We start from the raw sequence: 27986 nt of genomic DNA, 5'->3' as shown, positions 1-27986 counted from the left end.
GTCAACACACAGTGTGAAAAATGCCACTAAGCATTGGTATGGCTTTCACATTGCCTTTCTGGCAAGCATGAGTTGAAAGAGTCACTGAACTCAGTGCCCTGTGAACAGTCTGCTGCAACAACTTTCAACTCTTTCTCTTCACATCCTAAAAGGTCTCAGTCATAAAGTACATATGGGTGCGGGGTTGTTAATTTAGCGATGTCCACACCCAAATTCCACTTCTAAAGTAAGTAGGTGGGAACCCAGCCCACATGACAGGCGCCGCTGAGAAAAAAAATCAATACCAGTACCAAAAGAGTTAAACCATAAACATTCACTTTTTCTTTTTATTAAGAAAGCATGCACAAAAATAAACTCGTGAGACCACGCCCCTCTCTCCCTGACCACTGACACAAAGCACGGGGGGGGCCACACCGCGCTGGGGGGGTCCTGCGAGAGCCCCTCTCCAGGGGTGACAGGCTGGCGTCTCACCTCTCCCTGCAGGCCGGTACCCACGCACCCTGCAGACCTCCACGCCGCCCACCCGATGCCTTCCCACGCACTAACAATGCACATTTATTTCAGGGGCAGAGGAACGAGGCTAATTTGCACACTGACCGGCATGTATTTACATATGCAAATGAGGCGCAACTTAATACGCAAATGAGGCAAATATGCAAACGAGGAGCACTTGGATACGCAGAAGGAGCCATCTCGGTTTGTTTTTCTTCTGGTGGTGTTTTCAGACTTCCACAGGGCCGGCTCTCAGTAACACCCTCTGGAAAGCACTAACTGGCACCTACCCGAGGTTGTCTCTTACAGTTGTCTCTGGTGCCACTTTACACAGAAACCCATCACACGTGCTTCCAAGCTGTATTATTCCCATCAGGAGGCAGCAGAGATAACAGCTGACTCCATGTTGAAGTTGGCTCTGGGATTCCTCATTTCTCTTGGAAACACTCAAGGACGAACTCCCCCCCAAACACACACTTAAAAAAAGAAAAAAAAAAAAAAAAAAAAAGAAACAAAAGTGTCCCTCCCGCCCCCCCATTACAATGAGACTCTGTCCACTTCCCTGACAAAGATCTAATTAGTTTATCCATACAGCAAATTTAAAAAGCAATGCCAGTTCCCCACCTTCCCCAGTTAGAGGTTACTACTCCCCTGTTCCAGGTCTGTCAAGCAGCCATGACATTTTGTTTCCATCTTGGTTCCCTTCACTGGTAAATGGGGAATAAGGGCTGGGGGGAGGCTTTACAAAATATTAAGAGGTTTGACAGAACAGAGCCATACCAGAAAAAAGGGGAACACAGGACACAGCTTTGGGGAGGAGGCATCTCAACACTCACTCCTGCTTCTGCACCTTTTCCACCTTCCTGATTTGCAAGTGCTGACAAAACTCATCCTTCGGGATTTACACTAGATTCCATCATCTCCCCAGCTGAACTGCGAGGGGTCTGACCCACCCTCCTCCCTTTTATACTATACTCTTTGGCTGTTCAGTTTAAAAATCTGCCCCGCTTTGGCCTCTCTCTTCTAATGCACCTCTTACAAAAAACACTTGTGAGGGCCTCGCAGTTACTTGACCAGAGGGTCCAGCCCCTTGACCAGAAGTCCCCTAATTCACCTCCACTCCGAGCAGCAGCTTCCTCTTCCTACTGTCAGCCCATTCACAAAGTGGGAACCACTGACTGAGAATTTGCACCTATGCAACAAGACTCCTCTTGCTGGCACTCTCTGACCACAGGCAAGGACAGTCTCCAAAGAAAAACCAGGGGCAGAGGGCCAAATAATAACTGAACAAATACTGATGGGAGAAAACTTCCAAATTTGCATATGCAAGTAAGAGCCTCACTACATATTTTGAAGGAGGGATTGAAGGGGTGAGGGGTGAAATTAAAAGCTCTGGGAAACAGAATTTGCTGAATCACATGTGACACCCCTGACTGCTTCTTTTACCTGATGGGTACATAGTCTTCAACTGGAGACTGCAAAAGGCAGTGTAGAAAATACGTCAGGATTCCCTCAAAATCTCTCAGTCCTCACAGATGGCACTGCATTCTGAAACCCAACTTCTCTGCTGAAATACCATCTCCGCTACATTCCACTTTCTCCAAACTCAGTTCTGCCCTCCCAGCTCAGCTCAGCTCTCCCTACCTCAGGGATCACCCTCTCTTTGTACTTGGGAACTCTATTTCTTTTCTTGCTTTTCCTGCTGGTGCGAGAAAGTTCACAGAGCTAAGATCACCCCTCCAGTGTCCCTTTAGCCCCCTGACCTTTACAACATTTACGAAACAACATAACTATAGGCTCCCAGGGTCCACTAGGCTCTCTCACTCCAGTAGCCAATACGACAGATTCACTGGCCACCTTGAAGGGAAAGAGGGATTGTTAAACGCAAAATGATGGAGGCAGAGAAAGATGCACTCGAGGATTCAGCCTTCCGAGGTCTTTTCATGGCACCAAGGACCCATCTTTCCGCCCTCCACAGAGCACCACGCAACACGAAAGAGCCGATCTGATGTGTCCGAGGGCACCAGAGGAGGGGGAGGGCTGTGCTCAATTATTGGTAATAATAATAATAATAATAACAATAATAATAAACAAAAGAAGAAAAAGAAGATAAAACAGGACGCAAGGAAGGATTATCTTCGGCAGCATCTTGCGGTGGCTTCTCTGGCGGAGATAGAGAATATATATCTATATACAGGCAAGGCAGGGAGACTGGGGAGGGTGGTGCTGGCACCATTCACCCCATGTCCCCCTCCCCTCCCGCGTCCTTCACAAAGGACGGGCTATCAAGTCTGTAACTCGCTAGGTGATCAAGTCCCAGTCGAAATCATCAGGGATTTCCTCATTGGCACCTGGGGGAGGCCCTGGAGGCCGAGGGACCAGATGGTGAGCTGAGCCAAAAACAAGAAAAAAGAAGAGAAAGGAAAGAGAACAGTTAGAATAAAAAATGTCATGCTTTTTCACAGTGGGCCCTTGGGCAAAAGAAAGCATAAGGGATTCAGGTCTTCTCCCTTACAACAGTCTAACAAGCAAGAACACTACTGGCATGAATTTCCCCTTGTCAGACAGCACCTACCACAGCCTGTAGGTGGTCCGCTGTGAAATTCTCCACCTCAGCTTCTACAGAGGTTAAGTTTCAGCCTCCTTAACTTTCTTTCCAGCTGACTGCTGGTAGAGCACAAAGGACTTCATCAACAGTGCTCTAGGCAATCCTGCTTTAGCAGGGGAGTAGGACTAGATGATCTCTAGAGGTCCCTTCCAACTCTGAAAATTCTGTGATTCTGTGAACAGTAGCTTCTCATGTAAAGTTGCCTTCAAGCAACCAACTGAGGGTGAGGCTGAGCTAGAACACTATTTATGTGAAGTGAAAGAAATCAGGCCACCGAAATCCTAAACCTTGCCAGAGCTATGGCAGAGCCCTAAATGGAGGGTCCCTTGCAGTCCAGGCTCCCTCTCTACCCTCAGTGCTCCGTTTGGTTAGTAAGTGCTTTGGGAGAAATGCACAAAAGGGCTTTGGAACCAATTATTTAATGTTCATTGGTATAATATGCCTTAATATCACCACTTACCTGGGCGATTATATCCTGGAGAGTCCTGGGTGGAAATCTGGTACATAGGAGATGGCCCGGAGAAGAGATGGGGAGGCTGGGGCTGACCATAGGAGTTCACTGTGAAAGGAAAGGAATAAAAAAAAAAAAAAAAACCAAACCAAACAAACAAAAAAAACCTGTTAATGTTCTGGTCAGCTGTCTTGGCCCTGACTGGGTGGCAGCTCAGCCACAAAGCAACTCACTCAGACCCACGGGATACTGAGGAGATGTTCAGCTGCTGGGTCCTAACTGCAAGCTATAGCTTGGTCAGGGATCTTGTTCTTGGAACCAGCAGGAGTTTCTCTATTATTGCAAAAGAAGAAAATTTTCATCCAGAAATGCCACATGCTGGCTCAATATCATCCATTTAGTTCAGTACTAGATGACACACACCATCACAGTTCTATTAAGACCATGATATCCTCTGTGCTCTCCTCAGAGTGCATCCTCCTACTCCTTGTCCAGTCAGTAGTTCTCCAACGTGGGTGCAAGAGCTTTCTTCCTTACAGCTCCTGCCATCTGGAACAGCAATCTCTCTACCTTGCCATTCCTTTCTGTTGGTCACCTACAACAAACACCACCCTCTTCTCCTTTTCTGGGTTTACCTTTTAAATGTATTTCTGCCTGGAGAGGTTGCGTGTTAATGCTATGCCTCACAGACATAGGACATCCTAATTCTCTCAAGCCAGAGGAAGCCAAGTTGCTACGAACAGCTCTAACAGCCTAGCCCCAAGTTGCTTGGTGCTACATTGCCTGGCAAGGCAGCAAAGTAGTTTAGGATATTCACAGAATTGAGCCTTCATTTACATGTTATTTTAGTCTCCTTCATAATTACCTTGGTTCATGGATTGCTCCTGTTTGCCAGTGTTCAGGGCACAAGAATCAGAGATTCGGGGGGGCTGCTGTGGGCCAACCAGATGGGGGAGCTGACCAGTCTGAGTAAGGAAGTGATTAAGGGAGTCACAGAGGTTGGCAATATGGTGTTGATCCAGCGTCCAGTTCTTCCGCTCAGCCTGGCGCAGACTCTCCATCAGCTCTGCAGAGGACAAAGGGCAACGTCAAAGACAGCACTCACACTGTGGTCTTCCCTGCAATGACTTTCTGTTTTCTACCCCTAAATCCTACCTTCTCCCCACAAACCCAACTTCATTGCTTCGAATCTGTCACCGAACTCCTGGAGAGCTCCATATCTAGGATACTGTCTCACTGACTCAGGTAGGGGATGGAAGAGTAGGAGGGAAAAATCTCAGTTAGCTTTCTGACATACTTTTATGAATTAATTCCCCCTGCCCCAAATTCCTACAGTGTTCAAGTGCTTCAGGGTCTTTAACAGAACCCATGAAGCAGGACACCTCATTTTACAAAAAGAAGAGTTGAGTCACTGAGAAACCCATGGACTTGACACGGTTACATAGGAACAAAAGATCTGGGCACAGCACTCGCATATTCTAGACTACAGCCCTAGTCACTAGACCTAGTCACTAGGCCAACACTGACCTGAGAATTGGGAGTGCTCAATGCTAGACCAGTTCAGCCGGTTCACCATCTTGAAGCTTTCCTTCAGGGAATCAATGTTGGAGCACCAATCAGGGGGAAACGCTGGAATGAAATGGGGACAAGATTATTCCAATGCAAACTGCCCCTTCTTTCCACCCATTAATATAGAATGATCAGCCCCTCTTCACCAAAGAGCCTGGTGCTACAGTAGCTAGAAATCCTTTCTCCCTTGGAAGACCGGGGATGGTGCTTCCTTTTTCATTTATCCCCTGACTTTATCCTGCATCCCTAAACAGAATCCCAAACCCAGTGCAGATGTATACTCCTTTCCTGCAGTAAGAAAGCCATTTCCCTCTCAGGTTTCAATCATAACTGGCTCTCACCCTTTTTCCACACACAATGTAGACACTACTTAGCGAAAGAGACCTGGGAGTCCTGGTGGACAACAGGATGACCATGAGCCAGCAATGTGCCCTTGTGGCCAAGAAGGCCAATGGCATCCTGGGGTGCATCAAGAAGAGTGTGGCGAGCAGGTCGAGGGAGGTCATCCTCCCCCTCTACTCTGCCCTGGTGAGGCCGCACCTGGAGTACTGTGTCCAGTTCTGGGCTCCCCAGCTCAAGAAGGACAGGGAACTGCTGGAGAGGGTGCAGCATAGGGCTACCAAGATGATTAGGGGACTGGAACACCTCTCTATGAAGAAAGACTGAGGGAATTGGGTCTCTTTAGTCTGGAAAAAAGATGGTTGAGGGGGGACCTGATCAGTGCTTATAAATACATAAAGGGTGGGTGCCAGGAGGATGGGGCCAGGCTCTTTTCGGTGGTGCCCAGTGACAGAACAGGTAATGGGCACAAACTTGAGTATAGGAAGTTCCACCTAAACATGAGGAGGAACTTCTTTACCTTGAGGGTGGTAGAGCACTGGAACAGGCTGCCCAGGGAGGTGGTGGAGTCTCCATCTCTGGAGACATTCAAAACCCGCCTGGACGCGTTCCTGTGCAACCTGCTCTAAGGTGGCCCTGCTCTGGCAGGGGGGTTGTACTAGATGATCTCCAGAGGTCCTTTCCAACCCTATGATTCTATGATTCTATGAAAGTTCTCTTGTGGAATTTCTGTCTGGGGTCTCCTCACTGCTCCCTTTGCCCCAGCTGTTCTTTCTATTGCCCCTGACTCACCAAAGCCAGCATTGTTGATTGAAGCCTGTGACTGCTGCTGCTGCTGGTGCTGATGTGGCTGCTGCTGTGGGTGGGAGTGTGGGTGATGTTGTTGATGCTGGTGGTAGCCTCCATGCTGCATTGGGGGCGGGTGCATGGACATCACTGGTGGAGGGCCATAACCTTCACCACCCTGCTGCTTTCCCCCTTGGGATTGGCAACCCTCTGGGGTTGGAGTGTGGAGTGGGGGAGCAGCACCCACTGATGAAGGGCCTTGCTGCTGCTGCTGCTGGTACATGTAGTAGTTGTGGTTCGAGGGCTGCATGTCACCAAGGAGAGAAGAGAAACCTGCCAAGTAAAAGAAAGAGGAGGGAGCTTTAAGAGATGTCTGGATCAGACCTCTGCTTAAATTATCCATCTCTAATTTCACACTACTCATCCTTCTATTTATGAAGCTTTTGGAGTGCCCTCTACAGGCTACCAACAACTATCACCTGCACAGTTATGCCCTCACCATGCTCCGGATTCTGTTCAAAACAAAAGGCTCTGCAACAAAGCCCCAGCAAGATTTAAACTTCTAGTAGAGAGTTAGCCACTGAAATTCCTCCCTGTATTTTTACTATATTTACCAAAATAACCCATGCTCTCCTACAATTTCATGCACGTGTTTTTTCTTAGAAATGACCATTAAGCAAACTTAAAACATTCAGAAAATAGGTAACTTGATAAATCTGACTTGCGATTTCCAAAAGCTCCCTTCAGTTCCTGTCTTACAAGCAGCTTGGTTGGGAATCTACACAATTTTTCTCACACAGAACATTAGAGGTCACACATTCCACTGCCTTTGTACACAGAGCACATTGCACATTACAGGGCTCTTTTATTACTGTCATTCCTCCTGACTCATTGGGAGTGTCATTTCTATCCTCTTGTATTTCAGGCATCCCCTACATGCAAGAGCATCAGGTGTTCTCCATTCTTCTCTACATCAGGAGTTCAGCATATCTCTTATTGCCTGCTTCCCCAGTTTATTCTCCCCTTACATTGTGGAACCTTTGGGAAAAATCATGGTGAAGGGCATTACATGCCACTAACCTGAGCTACCCATTTCTTACTGTGAGTGCCCTCACTTGACAACCCACAAGCAAGCCTCAATTTTTCACTAGATCCAAAATCAACCCTTAGATCCAAAATCAACCCTTAGACCATCCTACTACTGCAAAAGGATGAATACTGCCATCCTGACTCAAAAGTTGCCCACAAAATTTCCTCAAAGATTGCAAGTTTTCCTAGACCACCTTACAGCTGAAGACTTGGGGGGGGGGAAAACAGGCCACTGCTAAGCTTTTACAGAGACACACACTGAGTCAAGGTTCTTCTCTACATTTTTGTATCTTGCTCATTCTACATCATCTCACACAACAGCCTCCTACTAGGAATCTCAAGTGCCATCATGATAAGAGCAGTAAAAGTAATAAATTTTTATTTCACTGAAGCTACAAGTTCAGGAGACTTCTCCCAGAGTAGCAAACTTTGCCTGCACTGTATGATGGCTGACAGCATAGGTGAGAGGCTCATCTAATATTATATTATTTTTTTACAGCAGACTAATATTTAGAAGAGGGTTTAAAGGTGGGAACAACAATCAGAGATTTTTCTATCTCATCTCATCTCATTCCTACAGCAATTCTGCCCTCTGGTGGCTGCTTCCTCAATCCCAGAAATGCAAGCTATGGATGGAGTTGTAGGCTCTCTTCCGTGCTCTCAATCCACAAAGATCAATTCTCCAAGGCTTTGAACAATCCTAGTTTTAACAGATCTGAGCAATGACTTTCTACTCTCCCTTCAGAGAAACTCCACTCCCTACATGCAACAATCCCCTCCCAGGTTTCTAGCCTGACATATTGTGAATACTTCTCCAACAAGCTTTTCCTCAGGACTTCAATTTGTTGAAGCTTCTGCCATTTTAGTATTTGCTTTCGTATCAACACAAGGTATTTTTAAATCATTATCCTCTTTATTCTGAGAGAACTGGGGGGAGCAACAGATAAAGGACACGCAGATTTCTTATCTGCTCCTGGCAGAACTAATTACAGCATGCCAAAGAAGGAAAGTCTGTTTGCACAGGCTCCTAAACGAGGAAAGATCTGAGAGATACCAAGGATAGATCAGTGGACAAGACTGTGTGGGCAGATACCTGCCCACCCCACATGACGCATATGGTTACTCACCGTGCTGAGAGGAAGATGATTTCTCCAGCATAGATTTGTAAAGATTTCGGAAGGACCAGCTAAGATCCTGGAAGTTGATCTCAGAGTAGGAGAACTTGAAGTCATGGTTGGCACTGTACAGCGGGGGTGGCACATCGGCCCCTTCACGGCCTTGCCCCCCTGCTACAGTAGAGGCAACATCCACAGGCCCTGCACCCTGCTAAGGAAGGTACAAGTAAGGCCTTTAGTCGTACTAGATTTTGTAACTTCAGACAAGGATCCAGAGACTAGATACAGGTAGAACATCCACTCATATCCCGTATCACTTAGCTCATTTGCCAACAAATCTTCCCAAATGCCATTTTCCTTGAGGAAAATCAACCACCACCCTCCGTCTGCAGCACACTGGCTCCAGCCTTTTCTTCAGCTATCTAATGCCATTATGCCTTTATTCTTATCCCCATCCAGCCCTTTGTTAAAATTCACTTCCTCCTTATTTTCCATCTGTGCAATTTCAGATTCTCCCCTTCATTTTTGCTTCTACATCACCATTTTCATGATTCTCTCTCTTCTCACCACTTCGCTTTTCCCTTCACGCGCTCCTCCCCCTCTCCTTTTCCCCTGCCATAAGGCTTCTATGATTTTCCCTGCTGCTCACCTGACTGTAGTTGGCAATGGGGGTGGTGCTTTGGAGTGACAGCTGAGGGGTGGCCTCAGGTGGCAAAGAGGCTTCTGTGCTGACTGGAACGGCCCCTCGGGGGCTTTTACTTGCCTCTTGCTCTGGGGAATCTTGTGGTATCTGTGGATGGGGAAGAAAGAGAAAAGGAAAGGAGCAGAAATCAAGAACAGATGGAGAAGTGAAACTGCAGATGGGAAGCCAGCTCCCCCACTGTAGAAGTTCATGGCTTAGAAAAGAGGAGGACTGGGCCTTAGTCACTAAAGAGTCAAGATAAAGGACTGGGCCTTAGTCACTAAAGAGTCAAGATAAAGGACTTCAAACAAAATTAGCTTCGCTACCGAACAGCAGCAAAACAACAGCCAGTCAGCATGACATACATGATAGTTCATTCAGCCTTTGTCTCCCCATCTGTGTACCCCACCCCCAGAACGGTACCATGGTCTGGTGCTGGAAGGACTCCTTGGAACAAGAAGGGAATTCCCCCTCCTGCTCCATGCTGTCTGGAAAGAACAACACTCACATCATCATCTGGAGGATGCCGCCTCTTGCGAGATATATCTGGACACGTATCTATTGTCCAATAAGAGCCCTGGAAAGAAGACCCATTGGTGAATGCATGATTAAATCAGAGAGCTTCCTGAAGCGGGGAGTTACTGACTCAAAGAACACAGTGCCAAATAACCATTAGGACCACCCTCCAGAATATCAGACAACCAAGACTTGGGGGTTGGAAAGAGATTCCTCTCTTGCATTGGGATGTATTGAACAATGAGGTAAGATGCTATCGATGGAAGGCAAAATGCTCTACGCTTCCATCACTCCGAGACAGGACACCAAGAAGAGCAAAGGATGTTTTGATCTAAGCTAGCCCAACTCTTCTGGGCCTGCGCACCCTTTTCAGCACCTTCCTCACAACATGAATTTGTTACTGACTGATAAGAACCAGCTCAATGTTCATACTGGGCAGAGTCAACTAGAAGGAACACTCTTTTTTCCATGCTTGTGAGACCCCACTTTGAGTATAGTGCCCATTTGGGGGGTTCCCAGTGCAAGACAGACACTGACGTGCTAGAATGCATCCAAAGAGGGGCCACCATGCTGGTTAAGAACCAAAACACACGCTGTACAAGCAGTTCACACAGTGAGATCTATTTAGCCTGAACAAGAGAAGGCTAAGGTCGTCTAACCACTGTCTTCAATTGTGTAAGGAGATTATAAAGAAGACAGAATCAAACTCTTCTCAAAAACACACACCACAAAAATAAGAGGCAACAAACACACATTACAGCGAGGGAAAACACAATCAGATATAAAGAAAAATTTCTTCACAATGATGGTGGTGCAGCACTGGAGATATTCAAAACTCAATGAAGGCCTAAACAACCCAATCTAATTGTCCCTGTCTGGGAGGGAGATGGGGGTGCGTGTTGACTTCCAGAGGTCCCATTCAACATAAAATAGTCTATAACTAATCTGTTGTTTTCTGAATAAGTATAAAGAGAACTCTAGAGTTTGATTTTGCTCTTTTTAACCTCCAGTTGAAATCTGAATAATCAGTGATAAGCACAGGACAGGTTTTCATTATAAACCCAGCCCAACATGCCAATGAACACCTACAAATATATACACTGAAGTCAGTTAGGATTTCCTGGAATAAGCCTATAATCAATGGTATTTTTGAGCAGTGATCTTCAAAGATATACTACTTCCATTTATAGACGCCAACTGAGCACCACTTAGTCCTTTAAATATAACCTGAAATAAAAGGCCTGCGCAAGTGGCCCTTTCTGGTAGCTTTAGGATGGGGGGGGAGGAGACAATCTTTCTGCCTAAATATATAGCTTCTTGTCCCCACCATCTCCTTCTGCTTGTTGTTTGTTTATTTGTTTTTTAACACTAATAATATCTGCATGCTGAGGTGCCAAGTCTTGGCTTTGCTAGCAACTTCCCTTTACAGTCCATACACACTAACAGAGCTTTATTAGCCCTTACTTAGCCAACAAATTCCTAAATTCTTGAGTTTTACTTGTAAATTATTTCTATAAATTTGAACTATGTGACAATGACATTTTTTTCCCCAACACCAAATGTTCTGCATTCTAAATAGGTAGTAGTTCTGCTCTCACTTCCATAGATCTTGCCTCCATGAAACCCATGATGTCACATCATAGTCCTGCCGTTCACCAGCAGCCACTACAGTCTTTCATAATAGAACACATTGGACTAGACCCACATTTTATATATAAAGATCATGAGGAAAAAGGAACAAAACTAATAAAGTACATTCAACCCTGTTTTTTTCCTTCTTCCAGTATCTTTAAAGTCAAACAAAGATCACAGATAAGAAAAATAATTGCTAAATCATTAAGGCCCCTTTACAGGTTCCCTTTAAGCAAATGCTACTGTAGCCAAAGCACTGCAGTAAATCTTACTACTGCTTCCATTTTTGCCTACACTTTAGGTTTCAAATTCCAACCATGAGTTAGAAAGGGCAACCCCGGCTTATTCCCTGCAGTTTTAAATTGCTTGCCCAGGAGCATGCAGATTTCTTACCTTCCCAGGATCATCTCTTGGTCGAGGCACCTTCCGAAAACATTTATTCAGAGAAAGGTTATGACGAATAGAGTTCTGATGAGAGAGTAAGAGATACAGGTAAGTGCTACAACAAAAACATACAGCCTTCTGAGTATGCCCAGGAGCAGGTAGAGAAAACAGAAGGACGGTGATACTCAAAAGCCAAACCTCACTACATATACCTGGAATGGAGCAGAACAGAAGCTGTAGAAAGGAGGGATGAATTAGGATGAATAATACGGGGCTGAACCCCCTATACATCTACAGAAGGTGCAATGAAAATAGTATCAGTGTGATGCAGAGGTTGGTAATCATGTGGGTTTTGTGGTTTTTTTCTTTTGTTTTTATTGGTTATTGGTGGTAGGTTTTTTGCACACTCCTTCTTAAGGGGCCACTACACATATACAAAAAAATTATCAAATAAATTGGGACTTCTGGCTCCTCATTTTATCCAGTTGGTCAATTTAGTTTCACTTCTGTCTTTTTATTTTCCTTAATGAGGATATTTTGCACAGAATTAAGAAAATAAGTCTTGTAATTAGACAAAAAGGGTACTTTAGCGATGCAAGTCCTCACCTTCCAACCAATACCAGCATTTTTGTAGTAGGGAAAGTTGTCACAGATCCAACGGTAGATCTCACTAAGCGTCATCTTCTTGGCAGGTGATGAGTTGATAGCATATGTGATCAAAGTAGCATAGCTGTAACGTGGCTTCCCGTCTTGGTGAACTGCAGCCTCATCCTTACTCAGGGTGGCGTTGGGATCTGTTGGTGAGCCTGGGGGACACTTCCGGGCAGCCCCTGGAGGTCCTGCTTGTGAGGAACCCCCTAATTTTTCAATAGTAGCCCTTAAAGTAAGCTGTGGGAGCCAGTCTATGGAAGTGAGGCTGCTTTCCAGGTCAGAGGCCATGATGCTGGAAGCAGGAGTATCTATGAGGAGAAAGAAACAGAAAGGGAACTCTTGAGATATAAACAAGGTCAACTCTAAGAACAGAAACATCCAATAGCATTCCTCCTCTGCTTCTCCCCCCTATCACAAATACCCGTGTGAAGATGATCCTACTTCACATACCTTATTCATAGCCAAATAGAATCATCCAAACGGGCCTATGACTGTGTCTGTGGGAGGATCATCCTTGCTGATAGTAGCTGGGACAGCGCTGATGGTAACACTGCTAGGACAGTCTTACCCAGGGCATCCCAACTGTTCCCAGGTAAAGAACTAAGGTCTATTCAAAGGAACTAAGGTCTATTCAAAGGAAGCGCAGCCTTTTCAGCAGCTGTATCACATTCACTCCTTTAGTATGTAAGCAATATAACCTTGCGACCCTTCATCAAGATTACCTGTAATCCAGTAGGTTTACTGTGTCAAGTAAGAGGAAAATCACAGCTCAAAGGGAATACTCCTTCATGCCATATACATACCACATTTAATTAGATCATCTGGAAAAGTCAGGACTGTGACTATGTTAATTGGGGGGAGGAAATTCATTTCTCTCTAAGGCCTAGCCTCTCTTTTTGCATCAGGTGACATGATAATGAATCCTATTCCTTAGAGCTAGGATTACACATCTCATTTTAAAACACCAAGATCATGCATAATACTATATATAGATAATTACATCTACCATGTCGAGGTGGAACAGACTATATTAAGTTCATAATAGTTAAAACTATTCCTAACATAACCCATTTTTCTTAAATATACATATCATTTCATTTAATTAAATCTTGTTTAATTCACAATGTAACAGACAAGTATTTTTCCCAAATCTGAGAAACAAGAAAACCTGACTTGTCCAAAGTCACACAAGTTTTCCACAGGGTGGAAACAGACTCAGGATCTTTCCTGTCATAAATATTATATACTTCCCCTCATAAAAATAAAACACACCTGTCCAACATGGCTAGCACTTGTACCCAGGGTTTTCTACTTAACGATTATTTTATATGAAGCAGCATGAACTTGTATGAACTTGTACTTGGGACACAAACTTGTATGCTGTCTTTTTAGTAGTCAAGGCAGCAGAAGGATCATCATTCTTACTCATAATTGCCTGCATCACTATACTAGGAGCAATCCCTTGAAGTCTGGACTGAGGTAGCTAAGTTTCCATGGCCACAACCTGCACTGCTCTGTACTTATTCTTTGCATAAAGAGAAGAATCACGTCTTGAAGGGCTGCAAGTTCTGCATCTTTTATTTTTGAAATTAATCTTTTTAGATTATACTACTTTTGAGCATGCTAGTGCATACAAAAGGTAAATGCACAAACACACATGCACATACTTATGTACGCACTCATGTAACAAATTAAACACATGCATGCATGTAAGAGAGAACAGACCAACGTGAACACACTCGGCTTAGGAAAGATTCATCAGCAGACACCTCCCACCAAGTGCATCACTCAGATGAGTGGATCAGATGAGACAGGGAGACACCCATCTGCATGAATACCAATTAGATACTCATTCTAAAAATAGGTATTTGACAATAACACAGTGTGGATGCACAGATCCAGAGACAGATGCACCCAGCATTTTGACACAGAAGCTCCCCATTCTTCCCCCACAACCATATGCATTATACCCTGCACTTCTGCACTGAAGTGCTCTCACAGCACAAAAGCACTTAAGAGTCTACACTCCAACACGTTTTTATGCACTAAACCTTTCATTTTCATGCATGTGCTCATCACACCTCTTAGGGCTCAAACACCTACACGATACCCCAACAAAATCTATCCTTCAACCACCACAAGCAGTGGCTCCAAAGCCTTGGGCTCAGAAAACACCTCCTAATTGCGCAGCTGTTATCACTCACACTCACATGCAAGCACAGGCTGAAATGTAAAATTGCAGCACTAGAGTATCTGTAGCAAGTGGAAACATTTTTCTGCCTGTGGAGGAAAGGAAAAGCCCAACTGCTACTAACTTATCTATCTACTCATCTGCCACACACTATCACACATGATAGCGATGACTACTTGCTACGCAGCTCACTAGATGATCAGAGCTGCAAAAAAGGCTTTTCATTATCCACCCTCCCCAAGTTGTTGTTTATTGAATGTAGCTCTTGTTGGCTGAATTGATCTAATCTCAAATATTTCAAATTAAAAAAAAAAAAAAAAAAAAAATCAGCACTATTCCTTCCGGAATTATACAAGGGTAAAGCAACAATGTATTTTTATCCAGTGGGGATGGACAGACTGAGATATCCATGTAACTGAAACAAAGCTACATTTGCGTGGTAACTTTACAGGTACAGCCCTCACTAAAAGTAGTATTCAACTTGGGAGAAAACAAACATGAACTAAGTATCAGTTGAATGCTTAATTTTGTGTGATGTATAAATTTTAATTTCCACTGTGCAATCAGAGAACAAATTACTGCTGCTTATCATATGCATGTTAAACCATTATGAAATATCAGTTATGTTAACAACACAAATCCCAAGTAAGTACAAATTTCCCAGCCAATCCCCCTTTTTTTCCTTTTTTTTAAGACAAGCACAGATATCAAGAAAATTAGGTTATGAAAGCCTATGGCTGATTAAGATATCAATCTTAAACACCAGAAATTCAAGAAGCAGAAGAAAACACTGCAGTTTTCACAGAGCTTCAGATTTGCCCAGATTATGTCAGTAGAGCATTTGGGATGACTGGCTATGCAGTAAAATCTAAAGTTGATATGCAACATGCCAATCATCAAACACAAAAGGTTTTGTGTATTTGTTTAAAATACACTTGGTCAGGGAGACAAGCAAGGTTAGAATTGGGTCATATCACACCCATGCTAAGAATCTGAAGATTTTCATTCCCTGGTTTATAAAAAATCTTTGACAAGAAAACAAAATCCCCAAATCTTAAATAAAATAAAATAAAATAAAAAAATCTGTGTATACATGTGTCCTAATTGCCTAGTACTAAAACAACTACTTCTCCGTAAAATACAGCACCTCTTTAAGAACACACATGCTAGACAGTAACTTAGGACAGAAAGTGAAGACTCAGACCCAATAACAATCACATGGGAAATTTCAAACAGTGAAATAAGTTTTTTTTCCCCAAGTTTACACTTCATCATGTTACGGGATTTATAAGTCTGTATCCTAGTAATATGAAATCTGTAATAATTAGGCATAGTAAAATCTTAGGTAAGGTGGCAATTCCAGAACATGTCAGTGCAAAATAATTTGGTGTAATTGGCTGCTAAATTATTTGAAAGAATATTTACTATAACAGTAATACTTGCTATAAGTTACGCTGCATATCTCATTCACCTGATCCAAGCACTACACCAGCTTGACATTACTTAACGGTACGATAAAACAAGACTGCAGCCAAACCAGAGCAGTGGATGATTCTTCAAACTTTCCCTTCCCAGTTTATTGCTTGGCAAATCTTCTTTCAAACTCTTCTTTTATGATCCCACTCAAACAAAGAAAAAAAATACTAATGACTAACAAACACTGAACTGAAATCAAAGGTGTTTTAAAAAAAAAAATCTACATCAGCAACCCGGAATAAACTTTGAAGATTTAAAAAGAAAGCTGAAGACCAGAATTCATAATCTCCCACTTTACATGGTAAATGCTATCTTTTTATGTATTTGGCTGACTTTAAAAACCAAGGGCAAGGTAGCCAAGTTATAACCACCATCAACAGCTGGAAACTGACTGCAGAGTCTTCATTTCTCAAGCACCAACTAGTTCCAGTAAAACACTAAGTCAAGACAGGTCAGAGAGATGCAAAAATGATAGCCAAGCACTGAACTAAAACTACAATTAAATAGAAGAGAATCTGTCTGATTCAGAAGAAAAACGTATTCATCATTAAAGAAAATCCTAGCCTTGAATACCTTTTAATAACCACTAATTCACTTGGGACTGGTAATACTTCACTACAGCTTTCCAGGAAAGCTACTGCCTTACTTTGAATATCTGCAACTAGCAAATCGAACCTCAGGCTGAAAATGCAAGGCAGCCTTCTGTCTATCAGATTGTACTATCCCTACCGCTGGACTGAAGAAATCTGTACTTTGCCTGCCCTGTTATTTTGCAAATGCTTGCTCTCAGCCAGTCAGATCTTATCCAAGATCGCTGCTACTTACATATCAGGACTGAAAAATGTATGAAATGTGGGCAGCAGCACTCTAAGGGTCATATTGAATGCAGTTAATAAACATTTATAGCCTGAAATACTCTCTAAGGCTGAACTCAAAGGCTGGCCAGTCAGAATCAGTTATGACTGAAGCAGAGTGTCAGACAATGAATGAAACTACACTGTGCACACCTTACAGAAGATGTGTATTCTAGAATAAATCTCTACATTTACTTTTCTATATTAACTTTCACTGTTGCTTTATTTGCTACTATTCCAACCCAATGAAACACTACTGGCAAAATGTTCAAAGGAGACTCAACTTAAGTTTCTGAACATAAACTTTGATAAGGAAGAAATGCACAACAGGCTACCAAGCAGTGAGGTGAGAGACATTGCTGTAGAACGTCTATAAAAATAAGGTCACTTCTATTTAGGTGCCTGAAACACAGATCCAGCAATCTACCTAACAATATCCATCTAATATACTCAGAGACACTCCTAGCTTCTAAGGTATTTAACAAAGAACCTCAAACCCAACAAACTGGCAAAAAAAGAACCATTTGACTGCAACCTTTCTGAAACAGAAAGGTAAGCAGGATGTCAGAGGAAACTGCCTCAAAAAGTAAGGAAGTAACACATAAGAATACCACTTGCATGGAGAAACAGACAGCCTCTATCGAAAAAGGCAATCTTTACATACTTTTGCAAATTACACATGCAAGAAACCTGTATTTTATGCCAATACAGAAAGGGGAAAAGAATCCGTTCTGCTAACTCTGGCAGGAAGAGAAATTTGCCATTTTAAGACGTGTGCTTTCCCTCAAAAATCAGAATGTGCGAACTAAGAGAGCGGGAACAAAACACTTAAAAATCTTATCTTCTGTAAGCAAACATCCTCACTGAGAGATATTTGGTTTGTGTAAGAAATTAGAAGAAAGGATAGCTATTACCTGCATAGTCTGAAATTGTTATCCATTATTTTGGTAACTACTTGTGAGAAGCTTTCAGGAAATGTTTATGTTTCTGGAATCAAATCCAGAAGAGAGAGGCTGCTGGGTATTGTTCATAAAATGAAATTTAACCTGGAAGGAGTGGTAGGTGTCACAGTAGTATATCAGCAAACCAAAAGAAACCTGCAGACAGAAGTGTACTTTCAAACTGCTGCACTGCCATATGAAAGGAGGAAAACCAGTCCCTGGGACAAAGAGGTAAGAGAAACTGTCATACCATAGAACCATGTTTCCCTTCTTTGGGAGCAGCAGAATAAGCCTAAAAATATTTTTCCAATTAACTATAGCCTTGCAGATGTGGTAATAAGGGGCACACAGTCATGAACCACAAAGAAAAAAAGAATTCAACCAAAGGAAGTTACTGTCACCTAAGAACACGCAGTGTGGTATCATCTATACGAATATGAACTGTCACAATCTGCGCCTGTCCGCATCACAGTAGACTGACTCTGTACCCCTACTCTACTCAGTGTGCAAGATGGAATGGCTTTGAATATTCAATGTTAATTTGTGTAAAATAATACAGGTTGTACAGTAATTATGGCATCCTGAACTGAAAATTTGCTAAAAGTCACAACAAAATATGCTAAGATGGTACAGAAAAATCAGAGTTAGAGAAAGATGAAAACTTTTAGACCACGTATATCTTAATACAAATCACTGCACTAATTGTTTTGTTGTAATTAAATTGGTATAAAGACATGTTTTTCTTTTAACAAACAGAAATCTCAACAACATAAAGTTCATATTAAGTCTCAAAGAAAAATAAACAGAAAACAAATTTGTTTTCATAATAGCACATTTTAACATAGGACCTTTCAATTCCCTCCATTTTGTGAAAGGTGCACAAGCAAGGTATAATTTTGTATTTTGAGTTTAGTGAATGAACAGCATGGGCTGTGCATGCATTCTTGGTACTAATGAAGCATGAAGTCTTGTGGGGACCATAAAGTCACCAAAACCCCTATGTTGGAAGTGCATCAGGATCCAATTCCAAAAGTAATCATGTACTAGTTTTGTACAAAACTGACAAAATGGTACAGTTCACAAAACCTGACCTGCTTACTTAAACTTATCAACAGATGGCATTACAGCCAAAGTCTAAAATATTCTTATGTCAAGGGAGGCAGCATCTTTACAGGCATAAAAGGCTAGGATCAAGCATAGCTAGTGCCTTGCCAGATTTTAATAGGACCAACTAATCAAATATTTTTGTTGTCTGCTATATAAACATGCAGAATAAAAGCAGAGAGAAATACTACACAAACATTACAGGGACCCCTCAGTCTGAAAATATGTGTTCAGAGTTAAGATTAGTTGGCTTATTTACAGTGCTGCTTAAATGTAAGTGGGGAATACGTAACACCTGTCAAAAGAAACAGCAAATGATATCGAGAATACCGGTATGTCTAAAATACTTTTTGAGACAAAAATTATTTTCTTTGTAATAAGACTACTATAAAAGATTTATTCTAATAATAAGCCAAATATCCCATGACAACCCTCCCAATAAGAGATTTGGAGTAAAAAGTAAACCAAGCACTTTGAAGAACCACATTCAAAATACATCACCACAGCAGAAATGCCTCTACTGCATCCCTCCACCCTCAGTACCACGACGCAATATTTTACCATTGGAAGTAGGAGTTATAATTCTAAACATATGCCAAGGCAGGCAAGAGAAATTTTTGGCATTTGCTTTAAGAATGTTAACAGAACAATTACTCTTACACTGAGAAAGGTATTGGATATTGTGTTTGGAATAATTCAAATTTATGAGCAAATATCTGGAATAAAATCTTCCCCTGGAAACCAGGAAGTTGGTGGTAGAGATACTGTATCTAACAGCAGATATTTCCCACAGCCTTGTGGGAGCACCCAGGTTGATGAGAAGGATTTCAATTTTAGCTGCCTATCAGAATCCCATCCAGTAGTAAACCTTCAGTACAGGATATGCAACCACCGACATGATACCCAGATCATCTCTGAAATTAGAGACAACATCAGAAGTAGATCAGCATGCAGAATATCTTGCTCAGACGATCCTCACATTGTTGCAAAGATAGGTACAGAAACTCAGGTTAAAAGAATGCAACATGCACTTAAAAATGAAAACTGTATTATTATTCCCATTACAAAATGGGTCTATCAGTGAAAAATGATTGTTAACCTTGCGGTTTAATAATAGTAATACTACAAAGCTTCTACATAAGAGAGCTCCCAGGGCTCAATGAATGCCAGCCAGGCGTAGTGAAAATTAAAATCTGACTGCAAGTGGTCAGAACCTGTTCACCAAAGGCTCAACCACTGAAAATAGATTAGTCAATATGAACTCTGCAATAGTTGCTGAAACAAGCCACAACCCATTCCATCCCACTTGTGGAAATGAGTATCAAGCACTAGTAAGAACTATGTACTGAATTCATAGAAAATAAGGAAATGGGTATCAAGTGCAGATCAGTCGTATACCACATGGCCAAAATGTACATATAGCAGATGTTCCCAGAGTTAAGATTACCAAAGCACTGCAGAAAAGCCTGTTAAAAAGGAGTTTGGAAGCAAAGTACAGCTGAAATTGAAGCTGGAGTATGATCAGAAGAATCAAGTAATACTGCGTGAAGCTCATAAATTAGGTCTTAACCACTGTTTTAGCATAATTCCTTTTCACTATTCTGTTAGCTGTTATTCTGAACTAAACTGACTGAACTGTCTTTCAGGAGTCAAAACCCCTGACAATCCCTAGCTAGGCTCACAACTTGTAAAGATACCAAGCTTGAAGGTCAAGAGGATTCAGAATCACACTAGCAAAGAACACACACACCCATTAACAGTTTCTTCTGGCTTAAAACACTAACATTGCTACTTGGCTTTCCTACTCATAAAATGCTCCATTTTGTGTATCACCATCAAATTAAATCTCCTGTTCGTTTCCCTACAGATACTGAAAAAAGCCCCCTTCTTCCACATACTTGCCACAGTTACCACCTTTCAACTGCGAGTAAATATTACCCCAACCTTACTAGTCTTTGAGATGTTGTTTCCTTGCTTATGATGATCTTTATTTACTTTTGTAACCATCCTTCTTTAAAGAGAAGCCAGGCAGGGGAGGGTATATGTAATAAGACAACTATCTGAGTATCAGTTAGACCTTTTGAATAATTTTCAAATATACAAATAAGTAGTGTCCAGTATGTCTGGCCTCTATTGGCTGGCAATTTTCCTATATGTATCAAGGTATGAGTCAGCTGAGGAAGAATGTGAAGAGATGCTAATGCAAGAAATGGAAAAGCACCATGTCATGCTTGCGTTGCTGGCAGAGCAAAGGACAACACAGTAAGAGACATCAACAGGTAGGGGAGAAATATAAATGTGAAGGCCCCTTAAAGTGAGCACAAGAAGCTGGAAACTTATGTGGTTGATGATAGCCAACGAACAGGCTTGTCAAGGAGGAGATGTCAGCATACTGAAAAACATGCCAGGAGGATAGCTTCAGTAACTGTGTTTTTCACAAGACAAGGAGGTAACACAGTTGTCAGAGACCAGCAACCACAGCTAGCAGTAACCAAGAAGATTAATGAAGGAGAAAGCATAAGGGTTACCCAAAGAGACTAAGAAAGAAGAAGCGGGAGATTCAGGCCATGAAACTGGAAGGCGAGCTTCTGTCCTGTATGTGCAGAGCAAGAAGAGAGTGAGGAAAACCATGTTACAGGCCCAACTGTGCAGGCTTGCAACAGAGGAAAGCAGGAAACAAAGGGAAATCTCAAAGGAGGTTTCCAGAGTTCCATCCTGGCCTCAGCAGTCTTAAACTTGCAGCAAATCATTCAAAAAAGATGTTAAGGTAGTATGCCAAGTTGCATAATTTAATATCACTGGCATGAAGGAGGTAAAGAAAAGTAAGGAGAGGATACCAGAGGTGGCTCTTTGTGTCTAACTTATGAAAAAAATAAATGGAGGAAGGTAAATAGCTTAGTGCAGAACCTACTGAATGAATGACTAGAACAGTAGGAGGGAAACCAGGAAAATACAGACACAAAAGTCAAGGGAGGACAAGATTTCAAGACCGGGCATGATCAAGTGTCAAAAACAGCAAGGAAGCCAAGAAGGATGAAGATGGAATAGAGACCCTGAGACCTGGCCAAGAAAAGGTCATTAGAGATCTTAGGAGAAGCTTCAAGGGAGGCAGAATATCTAAACATAAGTCAACTTAAAAAAACAGTTCTAGGCTGCAGACATGGTACAGGATCTTTCAGTTTTGGAGTTACAGCTCCTTTCATGAAACAAAAATTAATCGGGGCATCATGCTTTCACTGTTTCTTAATGCCACAAAAAGCAGCATTTTGAGTTTAATATTGCATTGTAATTGAGGTAATCAACAGCAAGAAGAACAGCCCGCCTTTATAAAGTGTTTTGCATCCTTATACTTTGAAACCCTTAAAAAGGATCAATAAACTATTCCAGGATAAATGGGAAGCCATACATGAAGAAGTGCACAGCCCAAGGTCAGCCAGTGGAGGAGTAGCAGAACTATGCAAAGAACACAGGTCTCCCAAACCCCAGACCAGTTCTCTACATTCAAAGTTTGTCTGCTTTGTTCAGGTAGAGATTTTTTTTAGAGAATTTCAGAGGTAACTATTTTATCAGCTTGTTTATTTTCCTTTGCAAGATGGGGAGGAAGAATTGTTTTGGTTTTACTTAACAACAGTTTTTGGGGGGAAACTGAGAATTCAAAAATTTGCTCCTTTAATTTGTGACCACAAAAAGTTCAGATTCCTTCCCAATTATTCAGATTTGAACTTTTAACAGTAATTACATATTTCTGCTATAATCATCCACAGTCTTTATACAGAAAAGAGCATAAACAAAATTTGAATTGCTAATTGTAATAAAAAAACAACAAAAAAGCAAGGTTTTTTTTCCTTGAGGTATAAAAGCTCTCACTCATCATCTCTCCCTCTCCCTCATTACTGTCTCTCTTATACACATAAAAGGGTCAAAAAAGAATACACATTCCCTTATTTCTTGACTTCACATCAAGTAAACTGACCAGCTTAGAAATATGAGGAATGAAGTACTGGGTGTTGCACAAATTGTTCACCCCAATTCTCAAAAACAAGATCTTGAAGTGCTGGAAGGAACCAGAAAATGTAATGCAAGGGCTTTTCATTCTAACCAACTAATTCCAGTTATTCCTGAGGAAGGGAAGGGGGCATGAGGGAAGGGGGCATGAGGGAAGGGAGGGTGGGAGAATGAATGAGTCAGATGGAGACAAAGCACCATTCTCCAGCCTAGCAGAACTGGGTATTTTCAGAGGAATAAAATTCTATTTATTATATAGTGGTAAAAAAAAACAGGTTTCTTGACATAACCTCAGACAAAAACCACTATGTGTCCACAAGCATATAATCTAACAAAAGTCAAGCCAAGAACAGGTCAAAATGCAGGTGTGGAAGTAAGAGCGGGGCCTGAGAGCTGTAGTAAGAAAGGATTCCCAATAGTGAAGAATCCTAGAGAGGAGATGAGGGATGCTTGCTTGAGGAAGAGAGAAGCAGCATTTTAGGTTTGCAGGACCACAGGACAGAATGCCAAAGGGACAGCATGGAAAATGAGATGCAAAGAGCAGTACAGAGAGAACTAGGAGGAGGAGTGGGGTGTAGGAGGAAATGAGAGTGAAAAAGTAGGCGGGGTGGAAACATGCTGGGCCTTAAAGGTGCAGGAGAGGAACCTCTCCGTGACATGATGCTAGGAAGCCTGGGATGGGATTCAGGAAAGGGTTCACAAGGTCAGGAACTAGCAACATCTATGCATTGTCTACCTTTAAGACACAAACTCTAAGGTTTGTAATAGGATGTGGTACAGGATGGGTCTAGTCCAAATCTTGGTAAAGCACCACAGGACACAACATTAAAACCATTTTAAAATCTGCTGCGAAGTCTCCACTTTTGACAAATGCCCAATATTTTGCATTTTCATTTCAAACTTGAAAATTTGCAATTAATTAACTGTGAAAGCATATTGCAGCACACTTGCTCTCTCTCAGTAATACACATACACAGACTGCCTTTAAAAGTGAAAACATGAGTACAGGACAGAAATATGTTATAGATTTTTAGGTTCATCATACATCGCTTAGAAGGAAGAAGGAAACAAGAAGAGCAGACTAGATAGCAAGTTGCTATCCTGGCAAGATGATAGGCATCTGGAGGTTGAACACATGAACTGGATATTCTTGCTAAAATAACATGATGTGCAATAGCCAGCAATACAGAGATTTAAATGCTTTTCTTTAGGCTTCACAGTTAACGTAACTGGAGAGTTCAAACATTTCAAAGATACCATTTTAGGCTGTCCATTAATCTGGCACTGCTCATATTTTCAAAGTTGTCTTCCAGACCAAAAATGCTAGAGGCAATATTTTTTAAAGTTTCGACTCTGAAGCATCAGTCAGCAACAGATTCTCAAATGTAGTACTACAAAACACAGAGGGTTCTGTGTGAAAGTCTCTGGTTACAATTCTATCCAAGGTTGGGAGAAGCAAATGGAAAAATGAGTCCAAAAGCATTTCACCTTTTGCTTGCTAATGACCAAGATGCAATTCCTGTCTGACAGCTGTGTGAAATGAGATAATAAGCTCAGTCCTGCTCTTGAGGGACAGCTGTCCATATCACAGTTGCCATCAACCATACCTTCTTTCTGACACAAGTAAAGGCGCATCAACCATACCTTCTTTCTGACACAAGTAAAGGCGCAAAAATCCAAACAGTGATGCAGACTGAATCTCCCACTATATGAAGGTCAGCTGAAGTTTAGGGGAGGAGGTAGTATGCAAAGATACCTGCACATGTAGGGTAAGAAAAAACTTCTCCAGAGACACCAGCATTCAGCTGTGCTTTTAAAAGTACTAAAGTAGTCACAACCCCATCTTGGACTGGGAAATTATATCCAAAGTCCTCAAACTGTTTATTGTATTTCATTCCAACTTTTCTGACTCTTTATTTTACCCTAGAAACTTGCCTACAGAACCAGATTTCAAGATAAAACCCAAGAACTTACAGAACACATACTTAAAAATTAATATAACCTCATGATCTTTCAGTAACGTAATCCTTTTCCCATAACTCTCTAGACCTTCTCATTTCGTTTTACTTAAGGGCTTGACACGAGAAATGCCACACACAGTTCTCGGATGGGAGTGGAGTGCACATAGGACAGGATCAGGCTGCTTCAACTTTAAAAGTCAACTTTTGGAAGCATGAATGTCCAATGTTAAATTTACAAACCCATACATGCATAACTAAGCGCCTCTTTACTCAAATGTTGAAGACTTCATCGCTTCTGTTAAAGTCAACTCTACATTCCTGGGCACTTACAAGAATTAGGCTATTTACTTAGGTAGCTAAATGTGGTCTTTAAAGTCTAATTTTAGGTGTTCAGGTTTAACATTCTTAATGTAAACTATTAAAGACACAACACTTTCATTTAAATGCGTCTATAAGGTACCTTGCACTTTTATGAAGATAAATAATACTCTCCCTTTTTCTTTTATGGATACTTTTGTATAAAATAAATGGTGCAGAACAGCTGCAGTATTCCACCTCAGAGGAAGCTGCATTTTAGCCTGTGATAAACATTTGACGTAAATACCATGATCACACTGAAGAGTTATGCTCTCTAAAAATTATTCCCTTCCTTAAATTTATCAGTATGTCCTAGCTTTTGTATAGCTGTGTTTTAGACTATGAGATCTTCAGAGCAGAAATTGTCTTAATTTTGTGTGTCCAAGTCAGCACTGAATGCCCTGTCAGCAATTAGCAAATAAATAACAACTACTCTACAGCGTGCGACTTTCAGCCTTGTATGTCTGTCATAAATATTTCAAGCTCAGGCAGCAAATATAAAATCTTAATCTTTATCGTTAATAATGAAGAAAAAAATGTTTCCTATGCAGAAAGATATTTGTTGTGGGAGAGCAGAATTTTGTAAGGCTGGCATATATATTCTGTAAAGTGTCCTGGCATCCATCAGAGCCAAAAGCACTTGAAAAATGTCAAGTCATTACTGTGAGGAAGGGGGCAGCGTGAGGTAAATTAACCTCAAGAGCATGAAAAGTCAGTTACCCCCTTCAATGTACAAAGGCCAAAATGCCTCAGTTATCTCTTCCCCTGTGCTAGATAACACAGCTGTACTCAAAACAGGCTGATTGCATAACTATAGGGCAACAGGTAGGAGGGCATCTAACAGTACCCCCAGAACATATGTATGCTTCATGGTTCAGTCTTCCCTTGGAAAGAGGCACCCTCTGAAGCTATGGATAACTGTCAAAATTCTCTGCCAAAATGGGGAATCACTTTGGAGGAACCCGGCATCTTTTGTCTGATCTTGCTACCACATTACACCAAGGAGTTCCTTCTTCAGGGACTCCCTGTTAACCACTGTGCTCCCAAAAGGATTCCAGAAGGGTCCCTGTCCTGGCTAAGGACCTTTTGATCTCGGATTTCCTCACTGCTATCTCACCAGAGAACAGAAACAGGAATATCTCAGGTGAGATATCCTTAGGCATGATTCTGCTGCTATGGGAATCTGCTTGGGCTTCATTTGAGATGAACTCTCCCTCGGACTTGATTTCTCAGGAAATCACTATGTTAGTGTCAGAATACTCATTTGTGACTGGAAATCAACTGCCTCGTTTACAAAAAACGGCCAGCTTGGCTCACCATGGCACTAGCATTAGGATTCACATTCCTAGCCCCTGAACACAGCATAAAACACAGATGAAGACTGGTGACAATGGAATGGCTTCTATTGGCTTTTGGCAGGTTCCACCAGCACCGTCACGATTTTCATTCCCAGGCCCCTGAGCACCACAAAACCCACTCTCAAGGGCACTCTTTCCAGAATTCATCCCACAGCCCCTAGGTACATTAGGACACACATCTCAGAGTATTAGCACAGGAATCCGTACATTCAGCTCCAAAGCACAGTGAGGTATGCATCGCACAATGATTTTATACCCACAGTTACGAGCATAGTAAGACACACATGCAGAACAACTGACACTCCAACCCCACGGGTGCACCCTTGGACACTAGCACTACAAATCACTGCTCCTGTCTCCTCAATGCTTTTTTGGACAGTACTATCCTTCTCAATGACCCCTAAATGACAGAAATTAATTTCACACCGGTGATGATAATGGCTGAGCCTAGGATGAATACACCAGTGAAAGAAAGTACAAGGGAAAGGGCAGAGAGGTTTCTTACAATTAATTAGGTCTAAGGTCTTCCATAAGGTAAATAGTGAAGGAAAGACTCAGGTCAATTCCATATAGCATATAAGGGAGCTAAATGAGAGAGATGGAGAAAGACACAGAAAAAGAAAGCTGGGGAGAGGTTCAGAAACAGGAGAGAGAAAAGATCAAAAGGAAAGCAGATACAATGAGAGAAGAGACATGGAAAACAAGGACAGAAGGCAAAAGAGAAGGACAGCTAGGAATAGAGAAGTGATATAATGTGGTCACTCACTCTGGAAGATTTTCTGGAGGGAGATGGATTATCTTCAGTGCTGGTTTCTGGGGTGCTGCCCTTCACACTCCTTCTCTGAGACCCATTCTCAGAGTGTTGCTGTCAGCTATTCCAAGAGCTTCTTCAAGAAATATTTTGAGGACGAAGGGATTGTGGATGAAATCAGGATCTTGAGTATTAAAACAATCTGCTTGGGATTGTCAGTCCCCTAAAACTGCTGCTTTTATCCCAGGATGGAGATCCTCTCTCCCTTTTGGCAGCTAACTACTAAAGGGGTGTTCCCCTGGGAGACAGCCGTTTCACTGATTGTCAGATTATTTCAGAGATCAATTCCCCCAGCCTCCCTACCTGTAAATATCTCTTCTCTTTCCTCTAGGTGCGCCTCGTCCTTAAGGGTGGGCAATTCTTTCTCTGAAAAAAATTCTTCCTATCTCTGTGGATATTATCAGCGAAATCTGCCTTTTCCTTTCCCTGTAACTGGGAGGCGTGTCTTCTCTCCTTGAACAGGATATTTGAAGAAGACCCTCTTGGGATTAGGGGATGAGGGATCTTCCTTGGGATGAAGGAGGATGAGGTCAGTATTGGAAATTACCTTTATCTCCAGTGGTTAACAGCAACTGGAACAGGGAAGAATAATATCTAAATCTGCCTCTGCTTTC

At 42.0% G+C, this 27986-nt stretch overlaps 1 protein-coding gene across 2 annotated transcripts; it reads right to left on the bottom strand.

Annotated features, from left to right (window-relative positions):
• Positions 1–298: 298 nt before the first annotated feature.
• Positions 299–27986, bottom strand: FOXJ2 (forkhead box J2). Of its 2 annotated transcripts, none has more exons than XM_082494560.1 (11): positions 27328–27986; positions 12270–12622; positions 11673–11747; positions 9640–9708; positions 9099–9239; positions 8462–8660; positions 6252–6578; positions 5079–5180; positions 4417–4617; positions 3561–3659; positions 299–2882 (listed from the first exon to the last, which is right to left on the bottom strand). In XM_082494560.1, exons 2-11 carry the CDS (start codon positions 12600–12602, stop codon positions 2794–2796), a joined length of 1635 nt encoding a protein of 544 aa, XP_082350686.1. In that variant the 5' UTR covers positions 12603–12622; positions 27328–27986; the 3' UTR covers positions 299–2793. The 2 variants fall into 2 exon arrangements, with proteins under 2 accessions (XP_082350686.1, XP_082350687.1); XM_082494561.1 differs by having other exon boundaries at positions 8462–8657.

Source organism: Vanellus vanellus (genome assembly GCF_965231255.1).
Source record: "Vanellus vanellus genome assembly, chromosome: 1".
NCBI lineage: Eukaryota > Metazoa > Chordata > Aves > Charadriiformes > Charadriidae > Vanellus > Vanellus vanellus.
Note: the sequence above shows the minus strand (reverse complement) of the source record. Positions and strands in the feature narration are given on the sequence as shown.

Bases quoted from the DNA above. Each gene is read 5' to 3' on its own strand.
- FOXJ2 (XM_082494560.1), bottom strand. From the start codon at position 12,602: ATGGCCTCTGACCTGGAAAGCAGCCTCACTTCCATAGACTGGCTCCCA. The intron at 11,748-12,269 runs GTGAGGACTTGC...CTCTCTCATCAG, and splicing joins ATGCTGGTATTGGTTGGAAG to AACTCTATTCGTCATAACCT. The intron at 5,181-6,251 runs GTGAGTCAGGGG...ATTTCATTCCAG, and splicing joins AATCAACAATGCTGGCTTTG to CGTTTCCCCCTGATTGGTGC.